A 16,593-nucleotide genomic window follows, 5' to 3' on the forward strand; every position below is an offset into this window, starting at 1 on the left:
CAGAGCTCACCATCGACCCGCTTGCGAGCGGGTCTGAATCAGGCCCTCTGTGCGGGCCGGTCAAGTTCTTCCACACCGTACTCATCAAACCATGGGCCTGATTCAGACTTGGGAATAGAGAGAGAGATAGCACTTTACTGTGAACCTGAACAAACCATATTGCAATGCAAGGGGTGTAAATACATACATTTTATTGCATGTGGGTAAATACTGGCTGCTTTTGCATGTAGCCCACAAATACTGCACAGCTTTATTATTACTCTGCAATTTAGATGTCAGTTTGGACACCTCCCTCCCAAATCTAAATCTCCCTGCACATTTTAAATCTGCCCCCACCTGCAGTGCAGCATGGTCTCACCAAGATGATCAGTTGAGAGAGATATCTCTCTCTATTCCCAAGTCTGAATCAGGCCCTATGTCTTTATAGTCCTTGCTTTGTGCACTGGGGCACAGTCATGTTGGAATAGGATAGGGCCTTCCCCAAATTATTGCCACAAAGTTGGAAGCATAGCATTGTCCAAAATGTCTTGGTATTCTGAAGCATTAATATTGCCCTTCAATGTAGATAAGGGGCTTAGCCCAAACCCTGAAAAACAGCCCCATACCATTATCCCTCCTCCACCACCAAACTTCACAGTTGGCACAATGCAGTCACGTAGGTAACGTTCTCCCGGCATTCGCCAAACCCAGACTCGCCCATCTGACTGCCAAACAGAGAAACGTGATTTGTCAATCCACAGAACACGTTACCACTGCTCCACAGTCCAGTGTCGTTGTGCTTTACACCACTCCATCCGACGCTTGGCATTGAACTTGGTGATGTGAGGCTTGCATGTAGCTGCTCGGCCATGGAAACCCACATTAAGCTCCCGCCGCACAGGTTTTGTGCTCACATTAATGCCAGTGGAAGTTTAGAACTCTTCAGCTATGGAATCAGCAGAGTGTTGGCGACTTTTATGCACCATGCGCCTTAGCAGTCATTCACCCCGCTCTGATTTAACGTGGTCTTTCGATTTGTGGCTGAGTAGCTGTTGTTCCTAAACGCTTCCACTTTCTAATAATATCACTTACAGTTGACCGTGGAATATCCAGCAGGGATGAAATATCATGAACCGTCTTATTGCAAAGGTGGCATCATATCCCAGTACCACGCTTCCTATCACAGTACCACGCTTACTATCACAGTGCCACGCATCCTATCCCAGTACCGCGCTTCCTATCCCAGTACCGCGCTTCCTGTCCCAGTACCGCGCTTCCTATCCCAGTACCGCGCTTCCTATCCCAGTACCGCGCTTCCTATCCCAGTACCGCGCTTCCTATCACAGTACCACGCTTCCTATCACAGCATCACGCATCCTATCACAGCACCACGCTTCCAATCACAGCACCACGCTTCCTATCCCAGTACCACGCTTCCTATCCCAGTACCACGCTTCCAATGACAGTACCACGCTTCCTATCCCAGTACCACGCTTCCAATCACAGTACCACGCTTCCAATCACAGTACCACGCTTCCTATCCCAGTACTACGCTTCCTATCACAGTACCACGCTTCCTATCACAGTACCACGCTTCCTATCACAGTACCACGCTTGAAGTCACTGACCCATTTTGTATCACAAATGTTTGCAAATGGAGACTGCATGGCTAGATGCTTGATTTTATACACCTGTGGCAACGGGTCTGATTGAAACACCTAAATTCAATAATAACAGGTGTGGCCAAATACTTTTGTCCATATAGTGTGTGCAATATCTATAATTTATTGGCTATCGGCTATCACGTGTTTTAAATAACCAATAAAATATATCCGAACTTGCGATAATTTTGGCAAAAAGAACCAAGTAAATCCGAAGCCACACATCTCTAATATATATATTTTGACAATATCAACCTTTTCCTAGTCTTGCTTAGATCCACCACAAGATGGCGGTATAACCTCTCTAAGTGATTCCCAGATTTGAAAGACTATTGTATAAGGACATACTGTACTGAATACAATTTAAGACGGCCACCTTATTTTTTTTCTTTTGATAAATGATATTTACTAATACAGGTAGGTTTACAATGTACATGTAAATGTGCAGGAGCACTGATTAAACTTTTGCTTATGTTAGTGTAGCTTTCAATAGATCAATGAAGGCTAATTTCTGATTTGCTGATACAGGTTACTGCGATGGGTAAGCGAGTTTGCAGTTGTGTTAGTAAATAATATATAACACTGTTAAGGTGCATACACACGTAACGATTTTGTAACCAACGATTATCTGTCAGATTTTCCCTTGAATAAGTGAACGATTTTTTGAAGTGCAATGAACGATTTTTACAATGATGAACGAAAAATGTTCCTTCCTTTAATGAAAATCGTTATGTTGGAGAGTCTGAAATGGACGATGAATGATAACTACAAACGGGAGCGCACTTGAACGATTATCGTTCATCGTTCTAACCTAGAAACTGAATGATTTTTTTAACGATAACGACGTCATTTACGACAAATCGTTCACAAACTCGTTACGTGTGTATGCACCTTTAGTGTTAAGACGATCTGCTGCCATAAAGCTCCAGACAATTGAATCACAATGATATGCAAAATTCTTCTTACCAATTATGGACATAAATGATAAATAGCAGCTGTAGACTCCGTAATACAGGAACAAAGCTCCAGCACGTGTGGGCACTTAATTAACAGAAGTAGTCACTGACCATTCATCTGTTCTCCGATTCGGTTTTGTTTTTCAGGTTGGCTGCTCAGAGGGTTAAATATTTGAGGGAGAAGACTGAGCAAATGGTCTTATACAAAAATGCTCTGGACATGCAGGTAATAACGGGAAAATGCGTTCTCCCATTCGTACGCATCCGCTTTTGCGTATGTGGAAGCCTGTCCCACCCATAGTTATTACATATGCAAACATCCTCATTACTATCTGTATTTGCACACACCCCATGCTGGGTGCAAAATATCAGTTCGAAACATACGTCCCACCTCCGCCCGCAGGCTACGATCCAGCACAGAAGCCGGCTTACACATCCACGACAGTGCCCGCTAGATGGAAAAGTCCTGTGTGCTCACATGGTCGCCATCCAGTTAGTGCCCATTTTACCGGACAGTGCGGTCCATTGACGGACGGATCCATCTGTGCGCACTAGCCAGTTCCGTCTGTGTGCAGACACCCGATCCAGCGTGCTGAAATCCGCAAGATCTGTGCACATTGCGGCTTGTTTCCCACTCAAACAGACTGTGGGGTCTATTTAGCAAGAGTGACGATGTTACCCAGACTATTATCGGGCAACATCGTCACGAGATTTTAGCAATTATAAAATTTGGAAGCTATGCAGCAATATTTTGAGCAGGGACAGCGGTTGCGGTAATGCTTGATTGTAAAGCCTGACGCGCTATGTACTGACTGCAGCAGCCAGTGTAAAGCCTGACGCGCTATGTACTGACTGCAGCAGCCAGTGTAAAGCCTGACGCGCTATGTACTGACTGCAGCAGCCAGTGTAAAGCCTGACGCGCTATGTACTGACTGCAGCAGCCAGTGTAAAGCCTGACGCGCTATGTAGTGACTGCAGCAGCCAGTGTAAAGCCTGACGCGCTATGTACTGACTGCAGCAGCCAGTGTAAAGCCTGACGCGCTATGTACTGACTGCAGCAGCCGGTGTAAAGCCTGACGCGCTGTGTACTGACTGCAGCAGCCGGTGTAAAGCCTGACGCGCTGTGTACTGACTGCAGCAGCCGGTGTAAAGCCTGACGCGCTATGTACTGACTGCAGCAGCCAGTGTAAAGCCTGACGCGCTATGTACTGACTGCAGCAGCCGGTGTAAAGCCTGACGCGCTGTGTACTGACTGCAGCAGCCGGTGTAAAGCCTGACGCGCTGTGTACTGACTGCAGCAGCCGGTGTAAAGCCTGACGCGCTATGTACTGACTGCAGCAGCCAGTGTAAAGCCTGACGCGCTATGTACTGACTGCAGCAGCCGGTGTAAAGCCTGACGCGCTGTGTACTGACTGCAGCAGCCGGTGTAAAGCCTGACGCGCTGTGTACTGACTGCAGCAGCCGGTGTAAAGCCTGACGCGCTATGTACTGACTGCAGCAGCCGGTGTAAAGCCTGACGCGCTATGTACTGACTGCAGCAGCCGGTGTAAAGCCTGACGCGCTATGTACTGACTGCAGCAGCCAGTGTAAAGCCTGACGCGCCATGTAGTGACTGCAGCAGCCAGTGTAAAGCCTGACGCGCTATGTAGTGACTGCAGCAGCCAGTGTAAAGCCTGACGCGCTATGTAGTGACTGCAGCAGCCAGTGTAAAGCCTGACGCGCTATGTACTGACTGCAGCAGCCAGTGTAAAGCCTGACGCGCTATGTACTGACTGCAGCAGCCAGTGTAAAGCCTGACGCGCTATGTACTGACTGCAGCAGCCGGTGTAAAGCCTGACTGCAGCAGCCAGTGTAAAGCCTGACGCGCTATGTACTGACTGCAGCAGCCAGTGTAAAGCCTGACGCGCTATGTACTGACTGCAGCAGCCGGTGTAAAGCCTGACGCGCTGTGTACTGACTGCAGCAGCCGGTGTAAAGCCTGACGCGCTGTGTACTGACTGCAGCAGCCGGTGTAAAGCCTGACGCGCTATGTTCTGACTGCAGCAGCCGGTGTAAAGCCTGACGCGCTATGTACTGACTGCAGCAGCTGGTGTAAAGCCTGACGCGCTATGTACTGACTGCAGCAGCCGGTGTAAAGCCTGACGCGCTGTGTACTGACTGCAGCAGCCGGTGTAAAGCCTGACGCGCTATGTTCTGACTGCAGCAGCCGGTGTAAAGCCTGACGCGCTATGTACTGACTGCAGCAGCCGGTGTAAAGCCTGACGCGCTATGTACTGACTGCAGCAGCTGGTGTAAAGCCTGACGCGCTATGTACTGACTGCAGCAGCCGGTGTAAAGCCTGACGCGCTATGTACTGACTGCAGCAGCTGGTGTAAAGCCTGACGCGCTATGTACTGACTGCAGCAGCCGGTGTAAAGCCTGACGCGCTATGTACTGACTGCAGCAGCTGGTGTAAAGCATGACGCGCTATGTACTGACTGCAGCAGCCGGTGTAAAGCCTGACGCGCCATGTAGTGACTGCAGCAGCCGGTGTAAAGCCTGACGCGCTATGTACTGACTGCAGCAGCCAGTGTAAAGCCTGACGCGCTATGTACTGACTGCAGCAGCCGTTTACATTTTCACCTGTAACATTTATTTAATAGAAATGAGTTGACATTTAGCTTGTGTGCTCATGACAGCATCATGAATATAAAATAAAACAATTGTCATAAATATTTTATAATGTTTATTTAAAAGATACATTAGCAGGACTGAGGGGGGATGGATAAGGAACATACTGACTTCCCTACGTCTGCCGCCACCGCTGCTCGCGCTGTCACTCAGCAACGTCTACTGTACAAGATGTTTTGTTTTCAAAAGAAATGACTTGTCTCTGATAATGTCACTTTATCTCGCCTGCCTGGCATGTCCTCAGTGATCATTGTTACTCGAAGTACTAACAAGCTGTTTTATAATTAAATGATACGGCTCAGTAGAAACACAGAGAGAAAAGTGTTTTGTTAATTTGCATGGAGATGTGATAACACGGCCGGCAGCGGCAGATTACGTGGGGCCTGGCCAGCTGTTCCTCACAGTACGTTTGCCGAATGTAGATCATTTTCATGCACTGGTTAGTCTGGTTGTAACTTTAAAATCTGATCCTAAACTTTTTTGTTACAGTGCATCATCTTATTTATATCCCTACTACTCCCCTGTGGGTCTTATTCAGAGCCAGTCACATCCAGAATCGCATAAAGTAATTGCAAATCCATTCGCATCTTTGCGACCCATTCGCATGCGCAAATCTCGTGCTGCGACTAGCTCCCCTTGAGAACACTTTAGAATGTGCAGGCATAGGCGTATTTTTATAATGGGGGCAGAGTGTGCGGTGTACAAGGGCCCCGCACCGCACACCTTGAACCCATAGTATACTATGTGCTGCCAAGCAGGTCTCTCCTACTCCGCAGAACGCCATCTTCCAAGTCACCTCTTTGAAAAGTTTTCAGAACTTTTTGCACATGCGCAGTTGCGAATAATTGCTGAACTACATGAGCATCAGCATTACGTGCGATTTAGAACAGGGTTGCATAAAATTATGCAAATTTAAAAAAAAAAAAAATCAAAAACGGATTAATTTGATTTAAATCAGATTTTTTGGATTTAAATAGGATTTTTTATTAAAATGTTTTTTAAAGTAAACGTTTTAAATTTTTAAATGTGTATTTTAACAATTTTTTTTTTTTAATTAAAAATTCTATTGAAATCAAATAAATCCGTTTTTGATTTATTTATTTTTTTAAATCCAATTTTATGCAACCCTGATTTAGAATCCGGCCCATAAACTTATAATGTCCCAACTATCTGACTACAGATGAAAATAAAGCCACAGCTCGTGCTGCCTCCTGATGCGGAGGATACCAAGCCAATATTTGGGAGGAACGATTTGACCAATGAAAAACTGGCGGAGAGGAAGAGGCGGGCCCAGGAGGTGTCCAAGCACCAGCTACAGACTTCAGCGGACCATGAACGTCTGGTTATACTGAATGACCTGGTGCAGCAGAGGAAGGAAGCAGACATGTTGCAGAAGTCTAAAGAACAGTACGTAACCTATTCACCACGTTTAGACCATAGATCTATCGTTCTGTGCTGTAAATGCCGTATTCTCCGCTCTCACATGCATCTTACTGACAGAAGCGCTGCATACTAACCCCACACAACTTATTGTCTAATAGCAGAAGTGTGGCACCTTTAGGCTTGTATGGCTAATATAAGGGACAACCTAAAGCTTTCTGTAACCATAGAGCAGGGCACACTAGGGCAGAGGCGGCTGTATACATCATACACCATATACAAATGTCCTGTATATTCCTGGTATATTCTTTTCATCACATTTGTGTTCCAGGTTCTTGCTGGATAGAGCAGATCAGTACGAGAGGACTCACCGGTTACATAAAGGATTACAGGAAGATTGGGCAAAGAGCTTGGAAATGAAGAGACTCAGGGACCACAACGAGGAACGGTTCATCAAGTGAGTCCACTCACACTGTACTCAGCCGGTTATGGCTCTAACCAAAACACTGCTCCTGCCCTAACGTGGCCTCACACTGCCATCATCTGGCCGATGTAATACAATTACCGTGTGTGTCTGTATAGCAATTCAGTTGATGTCTGCAGTCTGTGGGGTAGATGTAATAGCCTGCGAGATGCAGCCATCGGCGAGATTGCTCTTTATATAATTGCATCTATAAACCATCGGGCAGCCTCGCCGATGCCGTCATCTTGCTGGATAGTACATTTACCCCTGTATGTGCCAACATTATTCTAAGCACAACGCAGAGCTCAGTATCTTCCCTCTCTGTAGTATCTCCAAAACTACTCATCTATCCCTCTCCGTGGACAACGTTACACTCTTCCCTGTTCCTCATGCTCACTGCCAGGGTGTCCTCCCCCCTCCCCTTTCCCCACATCCAGTCCCTCTCTCATCCTTATCAGTTCCATCTACAAACTGTCACCAGGATTAGACCCTTCTCCATGGTGCTACCAAAATTCACATCCATTATCTCCTGCCTCATATACTGCAGCCTGCTCGTGTGTGTGTGACGGGGGATGGGACGGGACGGGACGGGACTACTTGTTATAGAATAAACCAGGACAGGTATACGTTCTCAATAATAATAATAATAATTAAAAAAAAAAAAAAATATAGGAAGTGTGAGAATTGTTCCATGAGAGCAGCTCCATATTTCTCTATACTTGTAGAATGTCTCTGTTGTGCAGCATCTATTGGGAACCCCAGCGATGGAGAGTGTAGCAGGCCCCAGGCTGATTTTGTTAGGTGGGATATGAGAAAAATCAGAATCCAGTTGGAGATATTATTATAATTTATAGTGATTATTATTTCTTCTTCAGGGTCCATAGGCATCCTCAGGGATACCATGGGGATAGTGTGGTTGGAGAGATCCAGGCACCAAACAGTTAAAGCTCTCAGCTCCCAGGATGCCACGGGTCCTCCTCCATATATACCCCGCCCCTAGCCATAGGCCTTCAGTTGTTTGTTTGGTGTGGCAGGATTAAGCCGCACCTTTTGTAACAGGGGTCTGCTCAGGCAGTCCTAAGCTTTTATTTTATTTTCTATGTTTTTGGGTTGGCAGAATTAAGCGTCTGAATTAAGACACAAGTGCTATAACTCCATCTACCTCCCCCGGGCCGCAACACCAGTAACAGGGCTGGTGATCCCGGCGTGTCACAGCTGAGCATGCTAGCAGCGATGCTGGGACCAGGACTGCAACCGGACGCACTGAGATGTCCGGTAAGGCAATTCCTCGCTTACGGGGAATCACACGCGGCAGTCCTTGCTTCCAGCGCCGGAGACTCACTGGAAGCCGCTGCAGTCAGGGCCGGAGCGTCCGCATCCTCACTAGACCGCTGGGGCCTTATCGTCTGACGCCGGGGATCGTCAGCAGACGCTTTTGCTGTCATGAGGCCACCATACCCGGCTGGTTGATGCTCACAACCATCAATAGTTTTTGTGCGTCTGATTTGCTCTGCCTACCCTCCACGTGTATGAGACGCTCACGGTCCACTATATGTGCGCTGCTGTAGTTGTTGGTCTCAAGAGGGTTTGGGTCAGTCTCCCTGTATACCTGTCCCTTGGATAAGGTATATAGGCCTGATTCAGAGTTGGGAATAGAGAGAGATATTTCTCTCAACTGATCATCTTGGTGAGACCATGCTGCACTGCAGGTGGGGCAGATTTAAAATGTGCAGAGAGATTTAGATTTGGGAGGGAGGTGTCCAAACTGACATCTAAATTGTAGAGTAATAATAAAGCTGTGCAGTATTTGTGGGCTACATGTAAAATCAGCCAGTATTTACCCCTCATGCAATAAAATGTTTGTATTTACACCCCTTGCATTGCAATATGGTTTGTTCAGGTTCACAGTTAAGTGCTATCTCTCTCTATATTCCCAACTCTGAATCAGGCCCATAGTGCTCTATATCATACCATTCCTTGATTTGTGTAGTTGATTTAGAGTTTATTGTAATTATATTACATATGCATTGTATGTGACTGTTTGCTAGCTACTGTATTGATACTGTCTTTCATTTTTGTCTGTCAATTATAACTATCACTGTTTTTTCTCTCTCCATCCCTGTGGTTTGGAAGTTTTTCTTTGGGTCCTTCACATTCACTAAGTATTTTTGAAGACTGTGACATAACATTGCATTTATTGCCTTTATCTTCAACATGTCAAAGGATAAAGGGAAACAGGAGGTGTAGGCCCCTGTGCTGGTTTCATGTAAATTCTGTATGGCCAGTTTGTACCCTTAGGATGTAAAGGATGGTTTGTGTGTTGTCTGTTACAAAGAGCCACCTCACCATTCCAGTTTACCTGTCCCTGTACAAGAACCATCTTGGGTACCCTCTTTGTCCCAGGTAATGAAGCAGTTTGTGGATCGTATGGCTGCTCCAACACATCCTCCTTGGATGGGGTGTACACGGCATGCCATGTTTGCACCTCCTATGCATCTTTCCTGGAAAGATGTTTATGGCCATTATAGTCAGAGTTTGGCACCATCTAATGTTGAAAGCAGACCGTTAGTTACTAAGGTATCTAAGCGCAAGTTATCTTTTTATCAGTCTGCTCAACATATGGATTCAGACGCATCATCAGAGGAATCAGATGATGTGCAGGGTTCTTCTCTAGGGGCTAGATATTCAGGATGATGAACCAACTCATAGTAAGAAGGCTCCAGTGTTTAAACACCACCAGAAGGTGGCCAAAACGGAGTTTCCTATATTTGAGCAGCTCACTGAGCTGATGGAAGAGGCATGGGATAACCCGGACAAACGGTTTTATGTGAATAAAAGAATAACGTCGTTGCATCCTTTCCCAGCTTCTGTATATACTATGCGGGACGTACCTCCTACTGTGGATGCTCATGTGACTCATTTAATCAGAAATGCTACATTGCCTATTCCATCAGCATCTTCCCTGAAGGATTCCACAGATAGAAAAATTGAAGCACGTCTTAAAACAATATTTTCATGGTCTGGAGCTGTTACTCGTCCAGCTATGGCTGGAGCCTGGGTAGCCAAAGATGTTGAAGAATGGATGGGGGCATTGGAAGATTCTCTACCAGAGAACAGAGGAGGAGCTGCAGTAGATGCTGGAATTTTAGCTTCTAAGGCATCAGCAGCTTCAATAGTGGCATGCAGGGCCATTTGGTTAAGATCCTAGAAAGCTGATGCAGGATCAGAGAAGGCGCTAGAAGTCTTACCTTTCTATGGAAAATTACTTTTTGGAGCAGAGTTAGATAATGGCTACTCAGACAGCTTCAAAGTCAGCAGGTCTGCCATCTACGGCTACAATAAAATCTAAGCAGGTTACTTTTCAGTCCTTCCGTCCTCACGGATGAGCAAGGGATCAGTCTTCCTCTAAGCCGTCTAGTTTTCACAGTACAACAAGGCGACAAACTAAGAAGTCTGGGCCGGCAAGACGTCCAGCTTCTAAACCGGACGACAAACCCTTGGCCTGATGGGGCGGGCCTCCTCCTGGGCGATCCCAGGGTGGGAGACCGACTTCTTCAGTTTGCGGATTACTGGCATCAAACAACAACAGATGCCTGGGTCTGAGAGGTGTTCTCTCAGGGGGTATGGCCTATCTAGGGCTCCCCGGGTATTTACCAAAATAATGGCAGTCATGACGGCTTATCTCAGGCGTCAGGGAGTCAGAATACTGCCTTATCTGGACGACCTTCTGATATTGGCGCAGGCTCTGTTTGCTTTACAAAATCATCTTCAGCTGACCATAGCCTGACTACAAAAGCACAGCTGGATCATCAATTGGAAGAAATCATCTCTTACTCCAACACAGCAGATGGTACATCTGGGAGCTCTTCTGGATTCTCGGGCACAAAGAGTGTTTCTGCCAGAGGACAAGATTGCGGCTCTATCATTGCGAATACGCAAGATACTATGCAAGCGAACGGTATCCATATTATTAGCGATGCAGGTCCTGGGATCAATGGTATCCACCTTGGATATGGTGGGGTATGCTCAGTTCCTTTCCAGTCCTCTGTAAAAATTGATTCTCTCTAGGTGGAATGGACAGCATCATCTAATAAGGTCCCAAAGGATCCTTCTCACTCCAGAGGTTCGTCACTCCCTCCTGTGGTGGCTAAAAAAGGACCATCTGAACAAAGGGCACCCATTCTGGATTCCAAATTGGGTGCTTCTTACCACGGATGCCAGTCTTCGCGTATGGGGAGCAGTGACAGGTCATCACACCTTTCAGGGAATGTGGATAAATCAGGAAAGTAATCTGCCAAAAAACATTCTGGAACTGCGAGCAGAATACAAGGCACTTATTATGGCACCGGACTTGCTGCAGGGCAGGCCGTTCCAGATCCATTCCGACAACGTGACTAAAGTGGCCTTACCTCAACCATCAGGGATGCACAAGAAGTTATGCAGCCATGAAAGAGGTGACAAAGGTTCTGATTTGGGCAGAACGTCATCTTCCTGCCATCTCGGCAATATTCATACCGGGAGTACTCAATTGGGAAGTAGACTTCCTAAGTTGCCAGGACATACACGCCGGAGAGTGGTCTCTCCATCCGGGAGTGTTTAAGCTCCTGGTAAATAAATGGGGTCTACCAAAAATAGATCTCATGGGATCACGTCACAACCACAAGGTCCCCAGGTACGGGTCCAGGTCCAGAGACCCATCAGCATCCTTTGTGGACGCACTGGCAGTAAGATGGGACTTCAAGCTGGCGTATCTCTTTCCTCCGAATTCCCTCCTCCCAAGAGTGCTCAGGAAAATCAAGCAGGAAGGTGGAACAGTAATACTGGTGGCTCCGGTTTGGCCCAGACGTCATTGGTTCACCAACATAAAGAATCTATCCATAGACAGCCGTATCTTCCTCCTCTATGGCAGGATCTGCTAACGAGGGTCTCTGCTGGCATCTGGACTTACCTCGTCTGGCTTTGATAACATGGCTCTTGAATCTACCATCTTAAGAGCAAAAGGTTTTTTCAGTTTTGTAATTCAAACGATGCTTAGGGCACGAAAGCCTGCCTCTGCCCGCATCTATTACAGGGTTTGGCATTCTTTTGGTCAGTGGTGTTCCCACAGAAAGTATGATCCTAAGGTGTTTAGGATTTCCTGGTACTGGATTTTCTCCAGGCAGGTTTAGACCGGGGTCTCTGTCTGGCTGAGAGTGCAGGTTTCTACTCTAGCAGTCTGGTTCCAGAGGAAGATTGCCTCATTACCAGATGTTAGACTATTTTTCAAGGAGTTCTGCAAGTTCAGCCTTTTTTGTTCCACCGATAGCACTTTGGGATTTGTATTTGGTTCTTAAGGGGCTACAAGCTCCAGCATTTGAACCTCTGGACTCTGTAGACTTGAAATGGTTGACAGAACCCTTATTCTCCTCGCTATTTCTTCTGCACGCAGAGTCGCTGATTTGACAGCACTCTCTTATAGAACTGTTCTTCGTACAAGGGAGGGTTACCTGCCTAAGGTATTGTCCCATTTTCATGTGAATAAAGAAATTGTAGTTCCAGCTTTTCAGGCTCCAGATCTTTATGTAGGTGAAGCCTCCCTGGATGTACAGTAGTTCGTGCTCTCCGTATCCATGTGGAGTGCACAAACTCGGTTAGAAAATCAGATGCTCTTTTTGTATTATATGGTTTTCACAAACGAGGATGGCCAGCTAACAAGCAGACTCTGGTGAGATGGCTACACATGATTATCTCTCAGGAGTACACACAGGCTGATCTTCCTGTCCCAAGCACTGTGACAGCACATTCTACTCAGTCTGTAGGGCCATCTTGGGCGTTTAGTCGTGGTGCCTCTGCTGAACAGTTGTGTAAGGCAGCCACGTGGTCTTCTGTCCACACTTTTCTTAGATTCTACACCTTTGATACTTTTGCCTCTCAGGATGCTTCCTTTGGGTGACAAGCTAGCCTTTCTGCTCAGGAGCATCCCCCACCCTAGGGGAACTGCTTTAGGACCATACCCATGGTATCCTGTGGATCCCTATGGACTCTGAAGAAGAAAATTAGAGTTATGGTAGACTTACCTTGATAACTCCTCTTCTTCGAGGTCCATAGGGAACCCCACCCTGACTCACTTGGCTGTATGGGTAATTATTTGTTTTCAGTCAAATATTCCCTCATCTTGTGTAAGAGTGTTTCTGGTGTACGATTGCTCTTCCTTCTCCTGCCTTGAGGCTTGTTAACGAAACTGAAGGCCTGTGGCTAGGGGTGGGTATATATGAAGGAGGACCTGAGGCATCCTGGGAGCTGAAAGCTTTAACTGTTTGGTGCCTGTATCTCTCCAACTACATTATCCCCATGGTATCCCTATGGACCTCGAAGAAAAGGAGTTTTCCAAGGCAAGTCTACCAAAACTCTAATTTTATTTATAAGGTGCTACTAAAATGTGCAGGGGAAATAGGGGGTATAACACATATATATATATATATATACCAACAAGCAAAGCAATGGAAATGCAGTACCGAAGACGTACTAAGCAGGGAATATAACAGTGTAGTAAATAACATACAGGAGGAAAGAGACAAATACGCACAGGTGGATGAGGTGGGAGTAGAGATGGACATCAAAGGTCACTCTATAGGGTTCAATCGTAATGCGATTCAGACAATGTGGATCAATATTTTCCCAGTGATACAGGGAAAAAGCTAAAACAAGCCAACGTCCGCTTCCCTGCAGCCTATGAGGAGCGATAGAGGAAAGTGATCCGCATCTCTTCCAGCCAGTGGAGTCACGTGTTACATTGCTCTCTATGGGCGGGGACATGGATAAGGAGATGTGTAATGTGGAGTGAACAATGAAAGACTCAGCCTATGGGAGTGTCCCTATCACCCACTGTTCAGTTAGCATCAGGCAGGAACAGTCTTCTGTCAATATGGCAAAAGGACCGGTCTTTCCCTACCGATAATCGCACCGTGTCAGTACAATTAATCAATTCCAGATCAATACAAAATTACTCTTTGATCATGTATCTTTAGGGTGGGTGCAGACAAGTGTAAAGAGGGCTATGCTCGTGGCAGCTTCCAATGTAATAGGGAGTGGTGAAGCAGAGACAGGAGGGGGGTTGGCACAGGGAGGATGTGGGTGAGGGGGAGGCCAGCCAGGAGCTGGATACACTTGCGCTTTCTTATTAAAATGGACGTTGATTCAAAAGGAAGAAAATATGCAAAAAAACATTACATAACGTACTGTAAGGGCTAGATTTACTAACCCGAGGTTTGTCCAAGATCATTTTAAAATGGTAACAGGAATTAATGTTACATCAGGTTTGTTTAGCATCGATTCCTGCTGCTGCTTTAAATCCATCGGTCAAAGCTGTAGCTCATTGACAGCGTTGATAAATTGTTGAATACTAAATTTACCCCAAGGGTATTGTGGCATTAAGTAAACCACATCCAGGAGGAGATGGGAGGGAGGAGTGTCAGGAAGAATGGAGATAAAACGTGTAGGACAAGGACAGACTAAGGCAACATTTCCATTCCTACGTTCTAGAATAACTCCATAGGGATTATTATTCCCATTGTGCTCCCACAAACACTCCTGTGCGCTAAATGGGCAATTCTGGGTGGCAACAATGCGAACGCACGTTGGATAAGTTTCGTGGGTGTGTCATGGGTGTGTAGCCAGAGGCACCTCCTATTCCAAATTCAGGCTGATCCCCTGCACCTAGCACCGTGGTAGTGCCAAGTGCTGATGGTAGGGATAACGGCTGCTTTCGCGGACGCAGGAGTGGCGTGATCGCATATATGCGTACAACACAGCAAGTGGGCGGATAAGTTGCATTAGCATTCCGCGTCTGGACCTGTGTTCCCATCAGAGATTACAGTGTAGCAGGAATGGGTACAGGATGCCGGCTCTTGAGATCCCGGTGTTCAAAATCGACACCGGCATCCTGACAGGGTTAGGATACGGACACCTATCGGTAGGTATCCTAACCCTCCCTCCCCGGTGCCAAACCTATCCCCCCCCCCACTAGTGCCTAATCCTAACCCTCCCCCTAGTGCCTAATCGTAACCCATAATCCTCCCCCCCAACCCCGCTACTTACCTTCGGGATGCCGGCGGTCACGTTGCCGACAGGTGTCGGGATTCCAGCACTGGGATTCTAAGCGCCGGCATCCCCCGTTCCGGGATACTGAACTGAACGTATACCATGTAGCAAGCTAAGTGCAACAACAAAAGTACTTGAAAACAAAGCTTTGTTGAATCGTAGCTGGGTCAGCCCAGGCCACGTCTTCCTGAGATACCATCCAGCAGAAACAATAGTTGTGAGCTCGGTTTTGTAGGCTTTATTGTAACTGTAAATCTATGACTATCAAAACAAGCTTGTTAATGGTAATTCCATGTAACGCACACGGCTAGTTCTCCATTCCCCTCTTATCCCTGGTCACCCCCAGAAATTGGTCCATTGGTGTAATCTGTGATCTCTTTCCCCCAGGGCTGGAAGTCACCTCCTCCTAGATCAGTTTGAGAAGTATAATCGCTGCTTTCAGTGTAAGAAACGAACATCAAACTGCGGTGAGAGCAACGTGTGGCGGGAAAGCCGGTACATACCCGGGTCCCGGCTGATGGTGTGAGGACCTCTGACCGCTATGGATGGGACAGTCCTTGTTAGTACATGATGAAATAGGATTCTGTTTGTGCCTTCTGTACCCAATGTTGCTATCTACAATGACCATGTCTACTTACTAAGTCTGCCCAGTTATAAGACGTGAAAACACTCTCCTACCTCTGTCTGTGCTGTGGCTGCACCAGCAATTGGCTCTGCAGAATGACTGCTGCGGAACGCTCTGAAGGAAAAAATTGGTTTGAAGTTTAAATAGCGTCTGTAAGCAATCATTGTCGTATGCATAAATTATAATAAAGGATTAATGTGCACATTAGTTTGTGTATACATCATTGAGAACTACATCTCCCTGCAGCCCTTGTCTCTCCCACCAGCCCCTGGGACTCCCAGCAACCCCCTCTCCAGAGAGAGGGGAGGCCGCCGGGAGCCACGGAGACTACTGGAGGCCCCCGGTAAGGTGTTTGTTTTTTTTCAGCAAAAAATATGCGCCGCAGGGTTTTCAGAACTGGTTTAGGGCTCCCGGGGGGGACTTAGTGTTAGGCACCCCCCCGGGAGGTTAGGGTCAGGCTAGGTAGGGGAAGGGGGGGTTAGGCACTTAGAGGGGGATTAGGGTTAGGCACAGGGGGGGAGGTTAGAGTTAGGCACCCCTAAGGGAGGGTTAGGCACCCCCCCAGGAGGTTAGGGGGACTTAGGGTTAGGCACAGGGGGGGAGGTTAGAGTTAGGCACCCCTAAGGGAGGGTTAGGCACCCCCCCAGGAGGTTAGGGGGACTTAGGGTTAGGCAACCCCCCAGGGGACTTAGGCGGCGGGGAAGGGGGAGGTTAGGTTTAGGCACTTAGAGGGGGGATTAGGGTTAGGCACAGGGGGGAGGTTAGGGTTAGGCACCTTGA

General features: G+C 47.0%; 1 protein-coding gene across 2 annotated transcripts in view; it reads left to right on the forward strand.

The window, feature by feature from the left end:
- CCDC81 (coiled-coil domain containing 81) overlaps positions 1-16,010 on the forward strand; it is a 58,027-nt gene extending 42,017 nt beyond the window's left edge. For both annotated transcript variants that reach the window (XM_088449038.1, XM_088449037.1), the window contains exons 13-16: positions 2,744-2,822; positions 6,447-6,673; positions 6,978-7,103; positions 15,576-16,010. In XM_088449038.1, the coding sequence (XP_088305164.1) occupies positions 2,744-2,822; positions 6,447-6,673; positions 6,978-7,103; positions 15,576-15,714 (571 nt within the window). In that variant the 3' untranslated portion in view covers positions 15,715-16,010. The remainder of the gene's footprint in view (positions 1-2,743; positions 2,823-6,446; positions 6,674-6,977; positions 7,104-15,575) is intronic.
- Positions 16,011-16,593: the final 583 nt, after the last annotated feature.

This window comes from Taudactylus pleione, unplaced genomic scaffold, assembly GCF_031769625.1.
Source record: "Taudactylus pleione unplaced genomic scaffold, aTauple2 ptg000478l, whole genome shotgun sequence".
Lineage (NCBI taxonomy): Eukaryota > Metazoa > Chordata > Amphibia > Anura > Myobatrachidae > Taudactylus > Taudactylus pleione.